Below are 15120 nucleotides of genomic sequence, written 5' to 3'. Positions count from 1 at the left end.
CCACCCATTCGTCATTAAAAAGAGAAAGAAAGAAAGAAAGAACACCTCTCAGTATACCAGGAATACAGAGGAATGGAGCACATAAAGAGCATCCACAGAGAAACCAAACTAACTGTGAAAAATACTGAGAACAAGGCAAGATTCCTCTTTCTAATCCTAGTCATTATATAAGAAAAAAATTTAAATATAAATATATTCAATGTACATATAAATATAATCATAATTGCATAGCTGGGTATTTACCCCAGAAATATAAAAACATTAACTCAAAAGGATGCATGCACCCTTGTTTATGGCAGCATTATTTTCAATAGCCAAACTACAGAATCAGCCCAAGTGTCCACTGATAGAAAAATAGATAAAGATGATGTGAGGTGTGTATGTATGTGTACACACACACACACACACACACACACACACAGAGGAATATTATTCGGCCATCAAAAAGAATGAAATTTTTGCCATTTACAATGACACGGATGGATCTAGTATAACGCTAAGTATAACAGTATAACGCTAAGTGAAATCAGCCAGTCAGAGAAAGATAAATACCATATGATCTCACTCATATGTGGAATTTAAGGAACAAAAATATGAGCAAAGGAAAAAAAGCCAGAGACAAGCAAGAAACAGACTCTTAGCTACAGAGAACAAACTGATGATTACCAGAGAGGAGGCAGGTGGCAAGATGGGGATTAAAGAGCACACTTAACACGATGAAAAAATAAAAAAAATGATTATAAATAAGTAAACAAAAATAAAAGGCACAAAGGTTGAAAAGAAACATAATACTGTTCCTATTTGCAGATAACACAACTATGTATAAAAATCCCAAGTAATCTACAACAAACACCCCTCCCAACTAACAATTGAGTTTAGCAAGATAAAAGATAAACACATAAAAATCAATCAAAATGAAATACTTTAGTATAAACTTAAAATATACTTACCATTAAGATGCCAAAAATTACAAAATACTGACGAAGGAAATTAAGACAAAAAATGCTCCTGGATTAGAACACTCAAAATAATAAAGACCTATAGTTTTAATGCAACTCCTATCAAAATCCCAGGAGTTTTTTTGTAGATCCAGACAAGCTTATTCTAACATTTATATGCAGCCACAGGCCCTAGGATAAATCAATCTTGAAAAAGAAGAATAAAGTGAGAGTAATCACTCTACTTAGTATTAATGTTTACTATGTAACCACAGTAATCAAGATAGTATAGTACGGGTGGAAGGAAACATGAATCAATGGAATGCAAGAAAGAACCCAGAAATAAACCCACACAGAGGCTCAACTAATTTTTGAGAAAGGCGCAAAAGAGAGAGAGATCACAAACCTGGAAACAACCCAGATACACTTCGGTGGGTGAATGGTTAAACAAACTGCTACATCCGTATCAGGGAATACTACTTTGCCATGAAAAGGAACAAACCACAGTCACATGCAACAACTTGGATGGACCTCTCTAGGGAATTATGATGAATAGAAAAAAATATATCAATCATAAAAGATTATATACTGTATGATCCTGTTTGTTTAACATTCTTCAAAATTATAACATTATAGAAATGAAAAAAGGAAATGGTTTCCAGGTAGGAACTTGGAGATGGGTGATAGCAAGGAGCTAAATGTGTTTTAAAAAGAGCAATACAAAGTATCCTATGGTGATGGAAATGTTCTATATCTTAACTGTTTGTAAATATATAAACCAGCGCATGTGAAAAAATAGAACTAAACACACACACACAGACTAAACATGAGCACAAGTAAAACTGAGGAAATCTATATACGATTTATATAAGATGGTATCAACATTAATATAAAGGTTGTGGTCTTATACTATATAGGACACGTACAATATACAAGAGATCTCTCTGTATTAGTTCTTACACACTCATGTCAATTTAATTCAGTCTGCAATTATCTCAAAACAGGAAATTTATTAGAGAAAAAACACTACCTATTTTTCTTTTAGAAATAGAAAAGATGATTCTGAAGTTCACAGGGAAAAATAAGCAAGATCAGGACAAAGCAAGGATGTCTACTTGACTTCTGACCAATGCTACACTGGAAGTTAAAGCCTGTATCAAGGCAAGAAAAACAGTAAGTCATCCGATAGGAAAGAAAGAAGTAAGACTGACTTTTTATTTTTTTTAAGTAAAACTGTCCTTTTTAAGTAAAACTGCCTTTTTTTTTTTTAAGTAAAACTGTCACAGAATCACAGATCACAAACGATGTCTTTGAAGATAATTCTATGAAATATACAAAAACTAATAACCAAAAAATAACTAATGAGTGATTTGGCAAGGCTGTACAACAGAAGATCAATTAGCAAAAAAATCAACTGTGTTTCTGTTAAAAATATGAAAAGACAAACCACATACTGGGCAAAAATAATTAAAATCACAAGTGATAAAGGACTTAAGTAAACTAAATAGATTAAAATACTGGGCAAGAGATCTGACAGACACTTCACCAAAGAAGAAACAGATGGAAAATAAGCACATAAAAATGCTCAACATCACTAGTCATTAGGAAAATACATATTAAAACCATGCTATATCATTCTATACCTAAAGATTGTCTAAAACTAAAAAGACTGACCATATCAAGTATTGGCAAAGATGTAGAAATAATTGAAAATCTCATGAAGGCTAATGGCAATACAAAATGGTACAACTAATCAGAAAAACAATTTGGCTATTTCTTAAAAAATTAAACATACATCTACCACATGATCTGTTTAGCCCACTCTGAGGTAATGGGCCTAACAGAAATGAAAGCAGTTGTTCATACAAAAACTTGTACAAGAATGTTCATAGTAGCTTTATTTGCAACAGCCATAACCCAGAAATAACCTAAATGTCACCAACAGATGAAGAGATAAACTGCAGTGCATCACACAATGGAAGACTACTCACTAATAAAAGAAATCAACTATTCAGTAATAAAAAGGGACAGAGCTGCCACAGGATGGAATATCTCAAAATCATTATGCTGAGCAGAAGTCATAAAAGAGTACATACTGTATGATTCCACTTATGTAAAATTCTAGAGGGTAGAAACTACTATATTTTATATATAAAGTAGGTAAGTGGCTCAAAGCAGAAAAATATTTGCAACCAATGAAGGAGAGTAAATATCCTTTAAAGAATAATTTTACAATTCAATAGAAAAACACATTAATATACCATTAGAAAAATGAGTAAAGAACAAAGAATTCAGCAAAGAAATGCAACAGCCAACATACCTTAATTATTCTCACTTACTAGCAATCGAAAGAATGCCAGTTATAAGAAACAATTTTCATTTATCAAATTGCCAAAAACAACATTTCTGAAAAACTTTTGGCAGTTCAAACAAATGACAACAATTCTAAATTTTATGAACCTAACTTATGAAAATAAAAAATGTGATCCAAGAGTTATTTCAAGGTGCTCCAGTGCAGAGTTATTTATAATAAGAACAAGGTAAATTGCTTAAATGAGAAACTGTGAATTGATATAGGATATGATAGAATTAAATTGTAAACACGAAACCTCTGAAAAAATTTAATGATGCAATTTATATAATTAGAAATTTTAAATTTCAATTTCAAAATTCAAAATTCAATTAGAAATTTTAAAAATTTGTAAAATGATTGGAAGTAAATAACCTCAAAAAATTAACAAAAGTTTTTTAACACATGGCAGAGGTTACAGCATGATTTTTTTTTTTTAAGGTTTTATTTATTCATCTGACAGAGAGAGAGTGCTCAAGTAGGGTGGAGGGGCAGAGAGAGAGGGAGAATCAGACTCCCCGCTGAGCAGGAGCCCAATGTGGGGCTCGATCCCAAGACCCTAGGATCATGACCTGAGCCAAAGGCAGATGCTTAAACCACTAAGCCACCCAGGCACCCTTGGTATGACATTTTATTTTAGATGTTCTATAATGTATACTACCTTCATTACTAAAAAGAAAAATATGTTACTTATTTTTCACACACACAAAAATCCATTTTGAACAAGCACATGATAAAATTTATGGAAAGCCTCCCACTTTTCTTTGAGGGCAGTATCTTTTTTTTTTTTTTTTTTTAAGATTTTTAAAAAATTATTTATTTGACAGAGAAAGAGAGAGAGATCACAAGTAGGCAGAGAGGCAGGCAGAGAGAGAGGGGGAAGCCAGGCTCCCCGCTGAGCAGAGAGCCAGATGCGGGGCTCAATCCTAGGACCTTGAGACCATGACCTGAGCCAAAGGCAGAGGCTTAACCCACTGAGCCACCCAGGCACAATGACCACATCTAATAAGTCGGTTAGCCAGGGAAAGAAAATAAGACCATCATAAAAGAGGAACCAGAATATTACCCATAAACTCCTATCAGAGTTCTCAAAGCATTTCACATTTGTCTATTATTTCCAACTTTTAAAGATATGGAATAAAATATAGAGAAGAGAGTCTTCTCTGAAAAATATGGCCCTTTACTTACCATCTTCTGCTAAAATCTTGGCTGCATCTTTATCCTCTTCCCACTTCCCAGTCACAAAGCAATCTCTGATACTGTTCATAACCTTACACAGAAAAGTCAGCATTTAGTTGACATGCTCCAATCATTCAAACAAAACAACTGAAATTAAGAAACAGTGGTAGGTGACAACTAACCTTTAAATACTTTCTTAAGACACATTTTTTTGGGGGAAATTCTCATTCCAAGTAGACCTATGAGATATGTTAATCTTTGATACAGACAGTATAACCATAGAGAAAAGCTTAAAATATCATTACTTAAGCAGTGGATGGGGAGGTACTATTAGCTCACTGACCTTATGAGTAAACAGATATTTACTAGAGCAACTGATTTTCAAGTGTTATTAGTATTCCTAAGGCAATGCAGTAGCCAACATTTAGAAAGTTGGTTTTACTATTTGTTAATCCTGACTTATTGTGGCTATTTGAAAATTTAATAACTTGACCAATGATAATATTCTGACAAAGGCTAAATGTCCTCGATAAGCACAACAGGGCAGAAAGTACTGATGAGGTTCCCAGTCTCAGACCTGATAAATCATCTAGTATATACATGTAGCAGATGCTGGGAGCCCCTCTTAAATATATAGTAAAACCCTATACACAACTGTTTCAGAATCTCTTTCCTGGGGAAACCGACCTAAGACAGCAAATGTCATTCACTGCCAAGGCTTTTAAAAGCACACTTATAGAGATCTTCAGATAGGTCCTGGCTTTCACCTCAATCATATTTTGGTCACGAATCATGTTTTTCATATACAACCTCACTCTCAAAGAGCAGTTTTCAGGCTAGCATGATTACAATGGATGCAAAAGCAAATCTGTTCATTTACTCATTTCTTCATGCTATAATCACTCACTAAATATTTACCGAACATCTGCTCTATGCCAAGCTTCATAGGCACTGAAGGATAGCAAACTGTTAGAAGAAAATCCTTAATTTCTGAGGATTAACAATTGACTTAGGGGAACCAAAGACCAAAAAAATTATCCTCCACGATAAAAACACTAAACAAACCAAGAGGAGAAGGGAACTTTCTCAATCTGATAAGCAGCATCCATAAAAAACCCACAGCTAGCGTCATACTAAATGGTTAAAATTGAGAACTTTCCCCCTAAGATCAGGAGTAAGGCAAGACTGTCTCCTCTTACCACTTCTATTCAACACTGTACTAGACATTCTAGCCAGGACAATTACGCAAGAAATTGAAATAAAGGCAGCTAGTTTAGAAAGGAAAACTACAGGGGTGCCTGGGTGGCTCAGTGGGTTAAGCCTCTTCCTTCCGCTCAGGTCATGATCTCAGAGTCCTGGGACAGAGCCCCGCATCGGGCTCTCTGCTTGGCAAGGAGTCTGTTTCCCTTCCTCTCTCTCTGCCTGCCTCTCTGCCTACTTGTGATCTCTGTCTGTCAAATAAATAAATAAAATCTTTAAAAAAAAAAAAAAAAAAAGCAAGGAAGGAAAACTACCTCTACCCAACTCATGAATGATATGGTCTTGTTTATAGAAAATCCTAGGGGTCAACTGAAATACTTTCAGAATAAATAAGTTTACCAAGGCTGCAAAATACTAGATCAATATACAACAATATATTTTATTTCTATACACTAACAATGAAAATCCAAATATGAAATTGAAAAAAAAGTTCCTTTTACAATGGCACTGAAAACACTAAAATACTAGGAATAAATTCAATAAAGAAGTGCAAAGCTTATACTCTGATAACTATAAAATGTTCTTGAAAGAAATTAAAGAGCTAAATATAAGGAAAGGCATCCTATTTTAATGGAACAAAAAAACCTAATATTGTAAAGATATCAATACCATCCTAAGTGATCTATGGATTCAACACAATCCCTATTAAAATCCCAACTGGCTTCTTTGTAGAAATGAAAATGCTGATCCTATAACATAGAAAACCCAAGGGATCCATACAGGTAAACCAATCTTAAATCATTACAAATACTAAAATTAACTTAAAATGGATTAATGACCAAAATATAAAAATTAAACTATAAAACTATTAGATGAAAACATAGGAATGAAGCTTCACGATCTCAGATTTAGCAATGGTTTCTTAGATATGATACCAAACACAGAAACAACAGAAATATAAGTAACTTAAACCTCATTAAAACTTAGGGGCATGTGGGTGGCTCAGTCAGTTAAACGATTGCCTTTGGCTCAGGTCATCATGCCAGGGTCCTGGGATCGAGCCCTATATCAGGCTCCTTACCCAAAGGGAAGCCTGCTTACCCCTCTTCCTCTGCCCTCCAGCCTCTTAACCCTACTCATGCTCTCATGCACTTTTTGATAAATAAATAAAATCTTAGTGGCTCAGTGGGTTAAGCCTCTGCCTTCGGCTTAGGTCACGATCTCAGGGTCCTGGAATCAAGCCCAGCATTAGGCTCTCTGCTAAGCAGGGAGCCTGCTTCCCCCTCTGTCTCTGCCTGCCTCTCTGCCTGCTTGTGATCTCTCTCTCTCTCTCTGTCAAATAAATAAATAAAAACTTTAAAAAAAATTTTTTTAAATAATAAAATAAATAAATAAAATCTTTTTAAAAATGCTTAATTTTGCACTTTAAAGGTTAAAGAAGGGGTGCCTGGGTGGCTCAGTGGGTTAAAGCCTCTGTCTTCAGCTCAGGTCATGATCCCAGGGTCCTGGGATCAAGTCCCACATTGGGCTCTCTGCTCAGCGGGGAGTCTGCTTCCCACCCCCCCGCCTGCCTCTCTACCTGCTTGTGATCTCTGTCAAATAAATAAATAAAATCTTTAAAAAAAAAAAAAGGTTAAAGAAAAGACAATGCACAGAATGGGAGAAAATATCTGTAAATCATTTATGTGACAAACTGAATATATAATCAACTCTTACAAACAATGACCAAGAAAACCCACAATTTTTTAAAATGGGCAAAACATACGAATAGACATTTCTTCAAATGGCCAGTAAGCACATGAAAAGATGCCCAATATCATTAGCTATCAGAGAAAGGCAAATCAAAACTGAGATACTAAATCACACCAACAAAATGGCTATAATAATAATAATAATAATAAAAACAGCTACTAACAAGTATTGGTGAGGATATAGAGAAATCAGGAGCCTGCCTCATACACTGCTGGTAGGAATACAAACCTGTAGGCACTTTTGAAAAGAGAAATGGGGGAATATATGAGGGAGAAAAAACCCTCTGTTTTCAGTAATCATATTAACAGTAACATGTGTAATGCTATTCTGACATTATTTTGTATGTAATGGGGTAAAGCAAATGAGTGATTATACAGTTCTCTGACTTCATCATCTTCAGAGTCAAACGAAATTAATTTCCCAGTGGAAAACAGAGATGCAAATGTAAAATAAAAAAGGTGAAATAAGAACTCTGCAGTTCTGAATCTGAATTGGAAAGAATTATGAATTCTAGCTCTGGTCACTGAAAGACCTAGAAACAATGACCAGACCAAAACAGTGTGTATTCCTATGCCTAGATTGTGATGCTGAAATACCATTTTGTACTAAAAGAAATCAGGACTTCTTATGGCTGGTTCCAAGTCTGGCATCAGAAATACAGAAGATGGTCCTGGAATACCTCATCATATCAGATGGCAAAGAAGCAATTAAAGACTTTTAGGATCAAGTCAAAAGAATTTAGGAACCAACTTAAAGAGATTCTAACTGGCCAGAAATGGGACAACATGAGTATCCATAAAGATAACAAGTTCAGTGGAAAGAAACATTCAATATTAAATTCTATGGAGTTCAAAATGATACTTGAAAAAAAAATCATTCTGAAAACTAATAAAAAGAATCAAGTATTTATCCTGCTTATAAGGAACTGAGTAACCAAACGATAGATGAGTGGAGGTTTCTCTTTATAGAGGTATTCCAGGTAATAAATAAAGAGCAAACTGAACAGAATCTCACCATTTTACATCCTTAATAAATTAATGGATCTAAACATTGAGGATCAACAGATTTTATCATAAGATGATTTTATGTGCCTCCTAATGAACAAACACCACCATCTAGGAAGCAGTCTTTCCAAAAATAAAAAAAATTAAATCTAATCAAATTTCTAGATATGCTGTCCATAGGGTGGCTAAAACTACATGGTTATTTAAATTCTAAAGAATATAAAATAAAACTAAAATAAATTTAAAAATTAAATTCTTCTGTCTTACTAGCTACACTTAAAGTACTCAACAGACACAAGTAGCCACAATGGACAGCTCAATGATCATTTCCATCATCACACACAGTTTTATTGGTATTGCTCTGCACCATTTTACAGGAAATACAAAGAAAGAAGCCTGATAAACTGCATCTAAGATGCAATGTAATCCACAAAAACCAGACTATAAGAAACTCTACACATCAAACACTTAAGTTTTTTAAACAAATAAAATATAAGGGGGTGGGGGGGGGAGAGACAGGTGGAAGGGACTATAGATTAAGAGACTGAAAATGTGTAGTGAAAAAACAAACCCCCAAAATCTGATAAAACTAACCTATAGTACACACTTGGAGAAAGAAATTATAAAGAAAAGTAGGAAATGATTACCATAAGAGTCATAGTTCCTTTTGCACGGAGGACAGGACTATGACTGTGATGGACACACAGTGGTTACATGGGTCCTCACCTAGTAAGCCATTAACTTAAACAGTTGTTCTTATGTGGTTTTCTATAATCTATATGAAGTTGTACTGCAAACAAAAAAGTTACATAAAATCTCATAAAGTGTGTAAGTGCACTCAATGAATTAAATTAAGAAATATGATAGTGATCAGGCCTGAGGAGTGACATTTAACCAAAACTGAGAGATCAGAAGAGGCCAGCCTTAAGAATGCCAGAACATTCCAGAAGAGAAACCTGAGAGGCAAGAGGTCTAAGATAGGATTAAGCCTGGCAACTTTGAGAACTCAATGAATTCCAGTGTGACTAAAGACTGGTGAGCAGGGGAAGAAAATTTACCAGTGTCATGGATTTTTTTGCTTACAGATAGTAGCAATTATAAATTCTCACTCAGGGACATGAGGTATATCCTAGTTATAAAACACAAAATATTTCAAATATATGAAAACTTATGTGCAATCCTTCAAAATAAAGATTAACACGACTAGGCACAGCTTCCATTTTTCCGTAACACACGCACATAGTCATCCTAAACTCAAAACACATTATTTCTTAGGATCCAGTCCAACATCTGGGAGGATGTCCTATTATCTCACAAAAATGAAAAGCTAGTAACAGGCAGGAAATACTGAAATCACAATCTTTTAGAACAATTCCCTAATTGTCTCAGAAGTCAAACATACAATTCATATTCAGCCTTACCTCCTCTAAATCCCAATCATGGGGAGCCTCCACATGAAATCTGGAGCAGTCCAAAGAGTCAAGCTTGTGCTTACATTCTCTTGAAGGCTGGCTGACACGGAACAACCCTCCAAGTTCTTCCCTGGTATCACCATCTTCTTCTTCATTATCCTCTGTCACTAAAGAGACCACCATGATGAAAAAGTGAGAACAAATCTTCACCCTAAAGGACCTGGGACGACAGGTCCCTGTTTGTGGTAGGTATGGCGGTATCCCTGAGCACATCAGCTATAGACGGAGAAAAGGCCAGTGAGCTACTGCTCAATGTGTCTGGAGGACTTAGGCCTTCCTATAAGGAAGGAGCAAAGAATTCAGTGAGGAGACAGAATGTTGAGGGTTAGGCAAAGAAAGGGGCATTTAAAGACAGAGCTTTTAATGAGCATAAAGAGTTTCTCTCAAAGACTGCTGAGTCTCTAATCACTAAGAGTACTTAGACAAACCTGAACGGAGATCAGTACACACCAACCCTTCAATTCAATTTGGCCTTATTCTAATCACACAGTAACTGAGGACCACAGTACAAAATAAAATGCACCACTTTGTTCTTTTCTGGAACAAAATTCTACCCAAAAGAATATCCTGAAGCACTTTGTATGGAAGATATAAAATGACAAAATGGAGAGTATTCTCATCAAAAGTTTTATGGCAAACCCATGAGCTGGTAATTAAAAACATCTGCTACATATAAACTACGAAAGCCAAGAATATCATAGGGATTTCGAAAGCACCACCAAAATCCTCCAATCAATTTCCTCATTTCCTTTCCAGAAAATGGTGTAAGAAACAAAACATTTCTAGATTTGAATGAGGGCTCTTTTACCTGTGCCATAAACAAGCTTTCGAAGGTTTGGAGTTGCTTGTTGCTGCCTCAGAAAGGCCTCAGCTGCCTTCCTGGAAAGGTCTTCCTTCCACTTGAGGGCACCTGAAAGGACCAACGCCGACATCGGTTAAGGTGTTTATCAGTCAGTCCTTCCTGCCTCAAGCTCACTGCTCATTCATCCCTAAATCCTTCTGAGTGCAGTATTTGAAAAGTTAACAAAATCTCCAGACTCCCAAATGTAGACATTCTATTTGTAAAACATTCCAGTGCCAAGTTTTAACAACAGTTACACTGAATTTAAGCATACCTGAAGTTTCTGTGGAATAGCTGTTTTCTTCCTTGTAATCTTCTTCCTCTTTGAGTAAGTCTTCCACATCACTGGTCTCATCAATAAAGTTCTCTGACCCCAGTCTCTGACCACCAGCCACTGGAGAAGACTTTGGAAACTTTTTTCTAATAACCTCTTCATTTTCCGAACCCTCCTCCTCTGTACTGAGAGAGGAGCTTTCTTCAGTTTCATCTTCAGATGCAAATGCCTCTTCAGCTGTGCAGTGGCCTGAATCTGAAGTGGTGAGGGTTGCTTTCTCCAGATTCAAACTGTTACTCAAACCCTTAGTTTGTAAAAGTCCTGCTTTACTTCTGTCTCCAACTTGAGATTCTGAAAGACTCCTCCCTCCTGCAGGGGAATCCTCTTCTTCGCTGCTTTCATCAGCTTCCTCTGCTTCTCCTTCTTCCCCTGAGCTCCTCTCAAGGTCATCATCGCTGTCAGCAAATGCTGGCAAATCCACCTCGAGGTCTTCTTCCATCTCCTCAAGTCTCTGCCGTTTGACACCTTTGCCCGTTGCGTACACCGTATCTGTCATTTCGGCATCTGCCTCCTCTTCTGTTTCGTCATCACTAGAGCTCTCCGCCACCCTGTCGCCTTCAGACATTTCTTCATCATCTTCTTCATCACTGTCTCCAGACTCATCTTCTTCATCTCCAAAAATGGCTTTCCGACGCACTCGACCAGTTTTCAAATCCATCTGCTTTTCCTCTTTTGGCATCCACTGTCTGAATTACCAAGTAAATGCAAAATAACTCAGTTCATACAGTAACTGGCTACTCTGTTTGCACAATACTTATGCAAACAGAAGATAATAATCAAGGAATGATTTTAAATAACATAGCATAGAAAGGAACAATTTGATAAATACTGGAATAAATAAGTTTCCTTAGATACTAAGGAAACTCATGCACAGTTCCCCAACACCTTTCTTCAAAAGAACTTATAGAGAATAATAAGGTAACCTTTAAAAAACAAAAAGTCTAACATTAGGGGAAAATTTATCTAAAGGAAAGTGAGTGCTTGATTGATCTTTTAGAAAAGTGATCACTTCCAAGCTTGAAATAGATGATCCTTAAATAACTGATTCCAGATCCAAAGCAAGGAAAAGACAAAGGTAAGCCTGGAACATCCTGTTGTGTCAGGAGACAGTAAGTGCTCAAAGGCTAAAGGGGAAGGGCCAAAAGGACACAGGAGAGAGACTGAAGAGCCAATCAAGGCATCAGAAAGAATGATAGTAATGGGATAATAACAAATGGAACTCTTTTAAAAGTCAAGTAGTTAACAGTGATATTAAAATAAAGGGGTGGAAGTGAGAGCTTCCTATTAAAGAATGCCAGCTAATATAAGAATACAGTTCTAAACTATCACCGATACCACCTGCTAATTAGAAGGCAGCAAATAAACTTTTCCAAAAAATTTTCCTTTGTATATATTTATAATAAGTTATAAACCAGATAATTTCAATCATTTTCAGACTTATTTTTACTGGGAGTCATATAAATCACTAAATAAAACCAAAACACTCACTATGTATAAGATATACTAGTTCCCAACCCAAACTAAAAATAATTCAAATAAGCTACACATTAGTGGGTAATGACCCAGGACATACCACAATATAATCTAAGGAAAACGTTAAGAGACAGGATACGTAGCTTCTCAATGGCCACCTGAACAAGCTTCCTTACTCTGCTTGTACTAGGAATTTGGCCACTAAAAGAAAGCCAAGGGGCGCCTGGGTGGCTCAGCGGGTTAAAGCCTCTGCCTTCAGCTCAGGTCATGATCCCAGGATCCTGGGATCAAGCCCCACATCAGGCTCTATGCTTGGCAGGGAGCCTGCTTCCTCCTCCCTCTCTGCCTGCCTCTCTGCCTACTTGTGATCTCTGTCAAATAAATAAATAAAATCTTTAAAAAGAAAGAAAGAAAGAAAAGAAAACCAAGTGGCCTCAGCAACCTATAGAAACCAAAAGCAACCTATAGAAAAAATTTTGTGATATCTGAGGAATATTCTGGGTTTGCTAAAAACTGGATCCCGTATAATTATTTCAAGAATACCTCCATGTAAGGTCACATTACTGAAAAGCCCTCAGAAACATATGTATATATCAAGCAAAGAAAAAAAAACCCCCAAAACCTGGAATGAATCCCACCAAAATGTGTGTTGATGGCAGAATGATAGGTGAAATAATCATCTGTAACATATTTTTTTATGAAAAACAAAAAAAATGGTAAACTTACCCTTGATTATCTATATCCTCTGACCCCAGTGGTTTGGAATCAGAAAAAAGTGTCACTCTACTTGAAGCCATCTTGGCATCAATAGTGGAATGGGTGGAAATAAGACTTTGTACCAGTTCATGGGTTGGTCTCACCTCGTCCTGTTAAGGCCACCAAGAAAATCAAAGTGAGGAACACACAAGAATTCTTAAGAGAGACAAACTGGTTTCAATCAGTTTCTCAAATTTATCCTAAACATAGTTCCAGAAAATATTTCTTATTGCCTCAAAAATAAAATCTTAAGGTCTAAAATTGACCTCTTTATTCATTAAACTTTTTCAAAGTTCATGGAGTATATAACCTGATAACCTACTTAGCTAGAAAAACCTTAAGTGCCAATGCTACACAAAACATGTAGTCTGCCCAATAAAATTCCATTGCAGAATAAAGAAATGAAAATCTAGGGTTCATTTAAAAAAATTCTGCTGCTTTTGATTCAAACTTTTCACTTCAAGGAATTTATTGCATTGAAAGATCCCTCCCAGTGACCAAACTGCATGCTTGAGGGTGCTAACTGCAGCAATGTTCAAACCAGGGGAAGCTGGGGGTAACCTCCCCACAGATTTCCAAGGGTTGGTTCAATAAATAAGATTTATTCAGACAATGAAATACCACACAGCTATAAAGAAAACTGTAGCAGCTCTACAAATACTAACAGGGAACAATGGAATCACATATTCTTAGGTGCCCACCAAAAGTTGCACGAGCATTTCAAGTTGGAGCCCATATAAGAAATATTATGGGAAGCCTGGGTGGCTCAGCCAATTAAGCATCCAACTCTTGATCTCAGTACAGGTCTTGACCTCAGAGTTGAGTTCAAGCCCCATGTTGGGCTCCACACTGGGTATAGAGCCCACTTAAAAAAATAAAAAAATAAAGTATGGGGTGCACCTGTGTGGCTCGGTCAGTTCACTGTTTGCCTTCGGCTCAGATCACAATCCTGGGACCCTCAGCTTGAGCAGGCTTCGAGGGGAGCCTGCTTCTCCCTCTGCCCCCACGCCACTGCTTATGCTCTCTCTCATGCTCTGTCTAGCCCTCTCCCTCTCTTTCAAATACATACATAAATTCTTTAAAAAAAATAAAAATTACTTCTCTCTCACACACACACGAAGACCATCTATATGTGTACAAATACATGGTATTTACATATAACACCTAATAATCTAAATATACATATAATAATCTAAATATACATAATATAATCTAGATAAATAGGTATATATTTAGGGAGGAAAACAAAAAGAAAGACCAAAGAGAGCTAGAAAACAAACTGATATTATATGGGCATACCTCAGAGATACTGTGGGTTTGGTTCTAAACGACCACAATAAAACAAGTCAAATGAATTTTTTGGTTTCCTGGTACTTATAAAAGTTATGTTTATACTATACTGTAACTATGAAGACTGCAATAGCATTATGTTTAAAAAAATGTACACACCTTAATTAAAAAATACTTTATGCTAAAAATCCCAATCATTAGTGATAATCACTTATGACAGGTACTATAACAAATATAATAATAATGAAAACATTTGAAATACTGTGAAAATTAACATAATGTGACGCAGAGACACAAAGTGAGCAAATGCTATTGGAAAAAATGCACTGATAGACTTGTTCAATATACGGTTGCCACAAACCTTCAATTTGTAAAAAAGGCAATACTGATGAAATGCAATAAAGCAAAGCACAATAAAATGAAGTATGCTTATATAAAGACAGATAGGAAGTACAAGCACCAAACCGCTTGCAACGTTCATGCTAAAAGACCTAGGATCCCCTGTATGTCTTAGGAACAGAATGAAGAACA

The 15120-nt window shown here is 36.1% G+C and overlaps 1 protein-coding gene across 4 annotated transcripts in view; it reads right to left on the bottom strand.

The window, feature by feature from the left end:
• BMS1 (BMS1 ribosome biogenesis factor) overlaps positions 1-15120 on the bottom strand; it is a 50855-nt gene that overhangs the window by 18397 nt on the left and 17338 nt on the right. For all 4 annotated transcript variants that reach the window (XM_059169520.1, XM_059169523.1, XM_059169521.1 and 1 more), the window contains 5 exons: positions 13270-13409; positions 11011-11756; positions 10704-10805; positions 9845-10002; positions 4477-4558 (listed from right to left, as the gene is read on the bottom strand). In XM_059169520.1, coding sequence (XP_059025503.1) covers positions 4477-4558; positions 9845-10002; positions 10704-10805; positions 11011-11756; positions 13270-13409 — 1228 coding nt within the window. The remainder of the gene's footprint in view (positions 1-4476; positions 4559-9844; positions 10003-10703; positions 10806-11010; positions 11757-13269; positions 13410-15120) is intronic.

This window comes from Mustela lutreola, chromosome 4, assembly GCF_030435805.1.
Source record: "Mustela lutreola isolate mMusLut2 chromosome 4, mMusLut2.pri, whole genome shotgun sequence".
Lineage (NCBI taxonomy): Eukaryota > Metazoa > Chordata > Mammalia > Carnivora > Mustelidae > Mustela > Mustela lutreola.
This window is presented reverse-complemented; position numbering and strand designations above follow the sequence as displayed.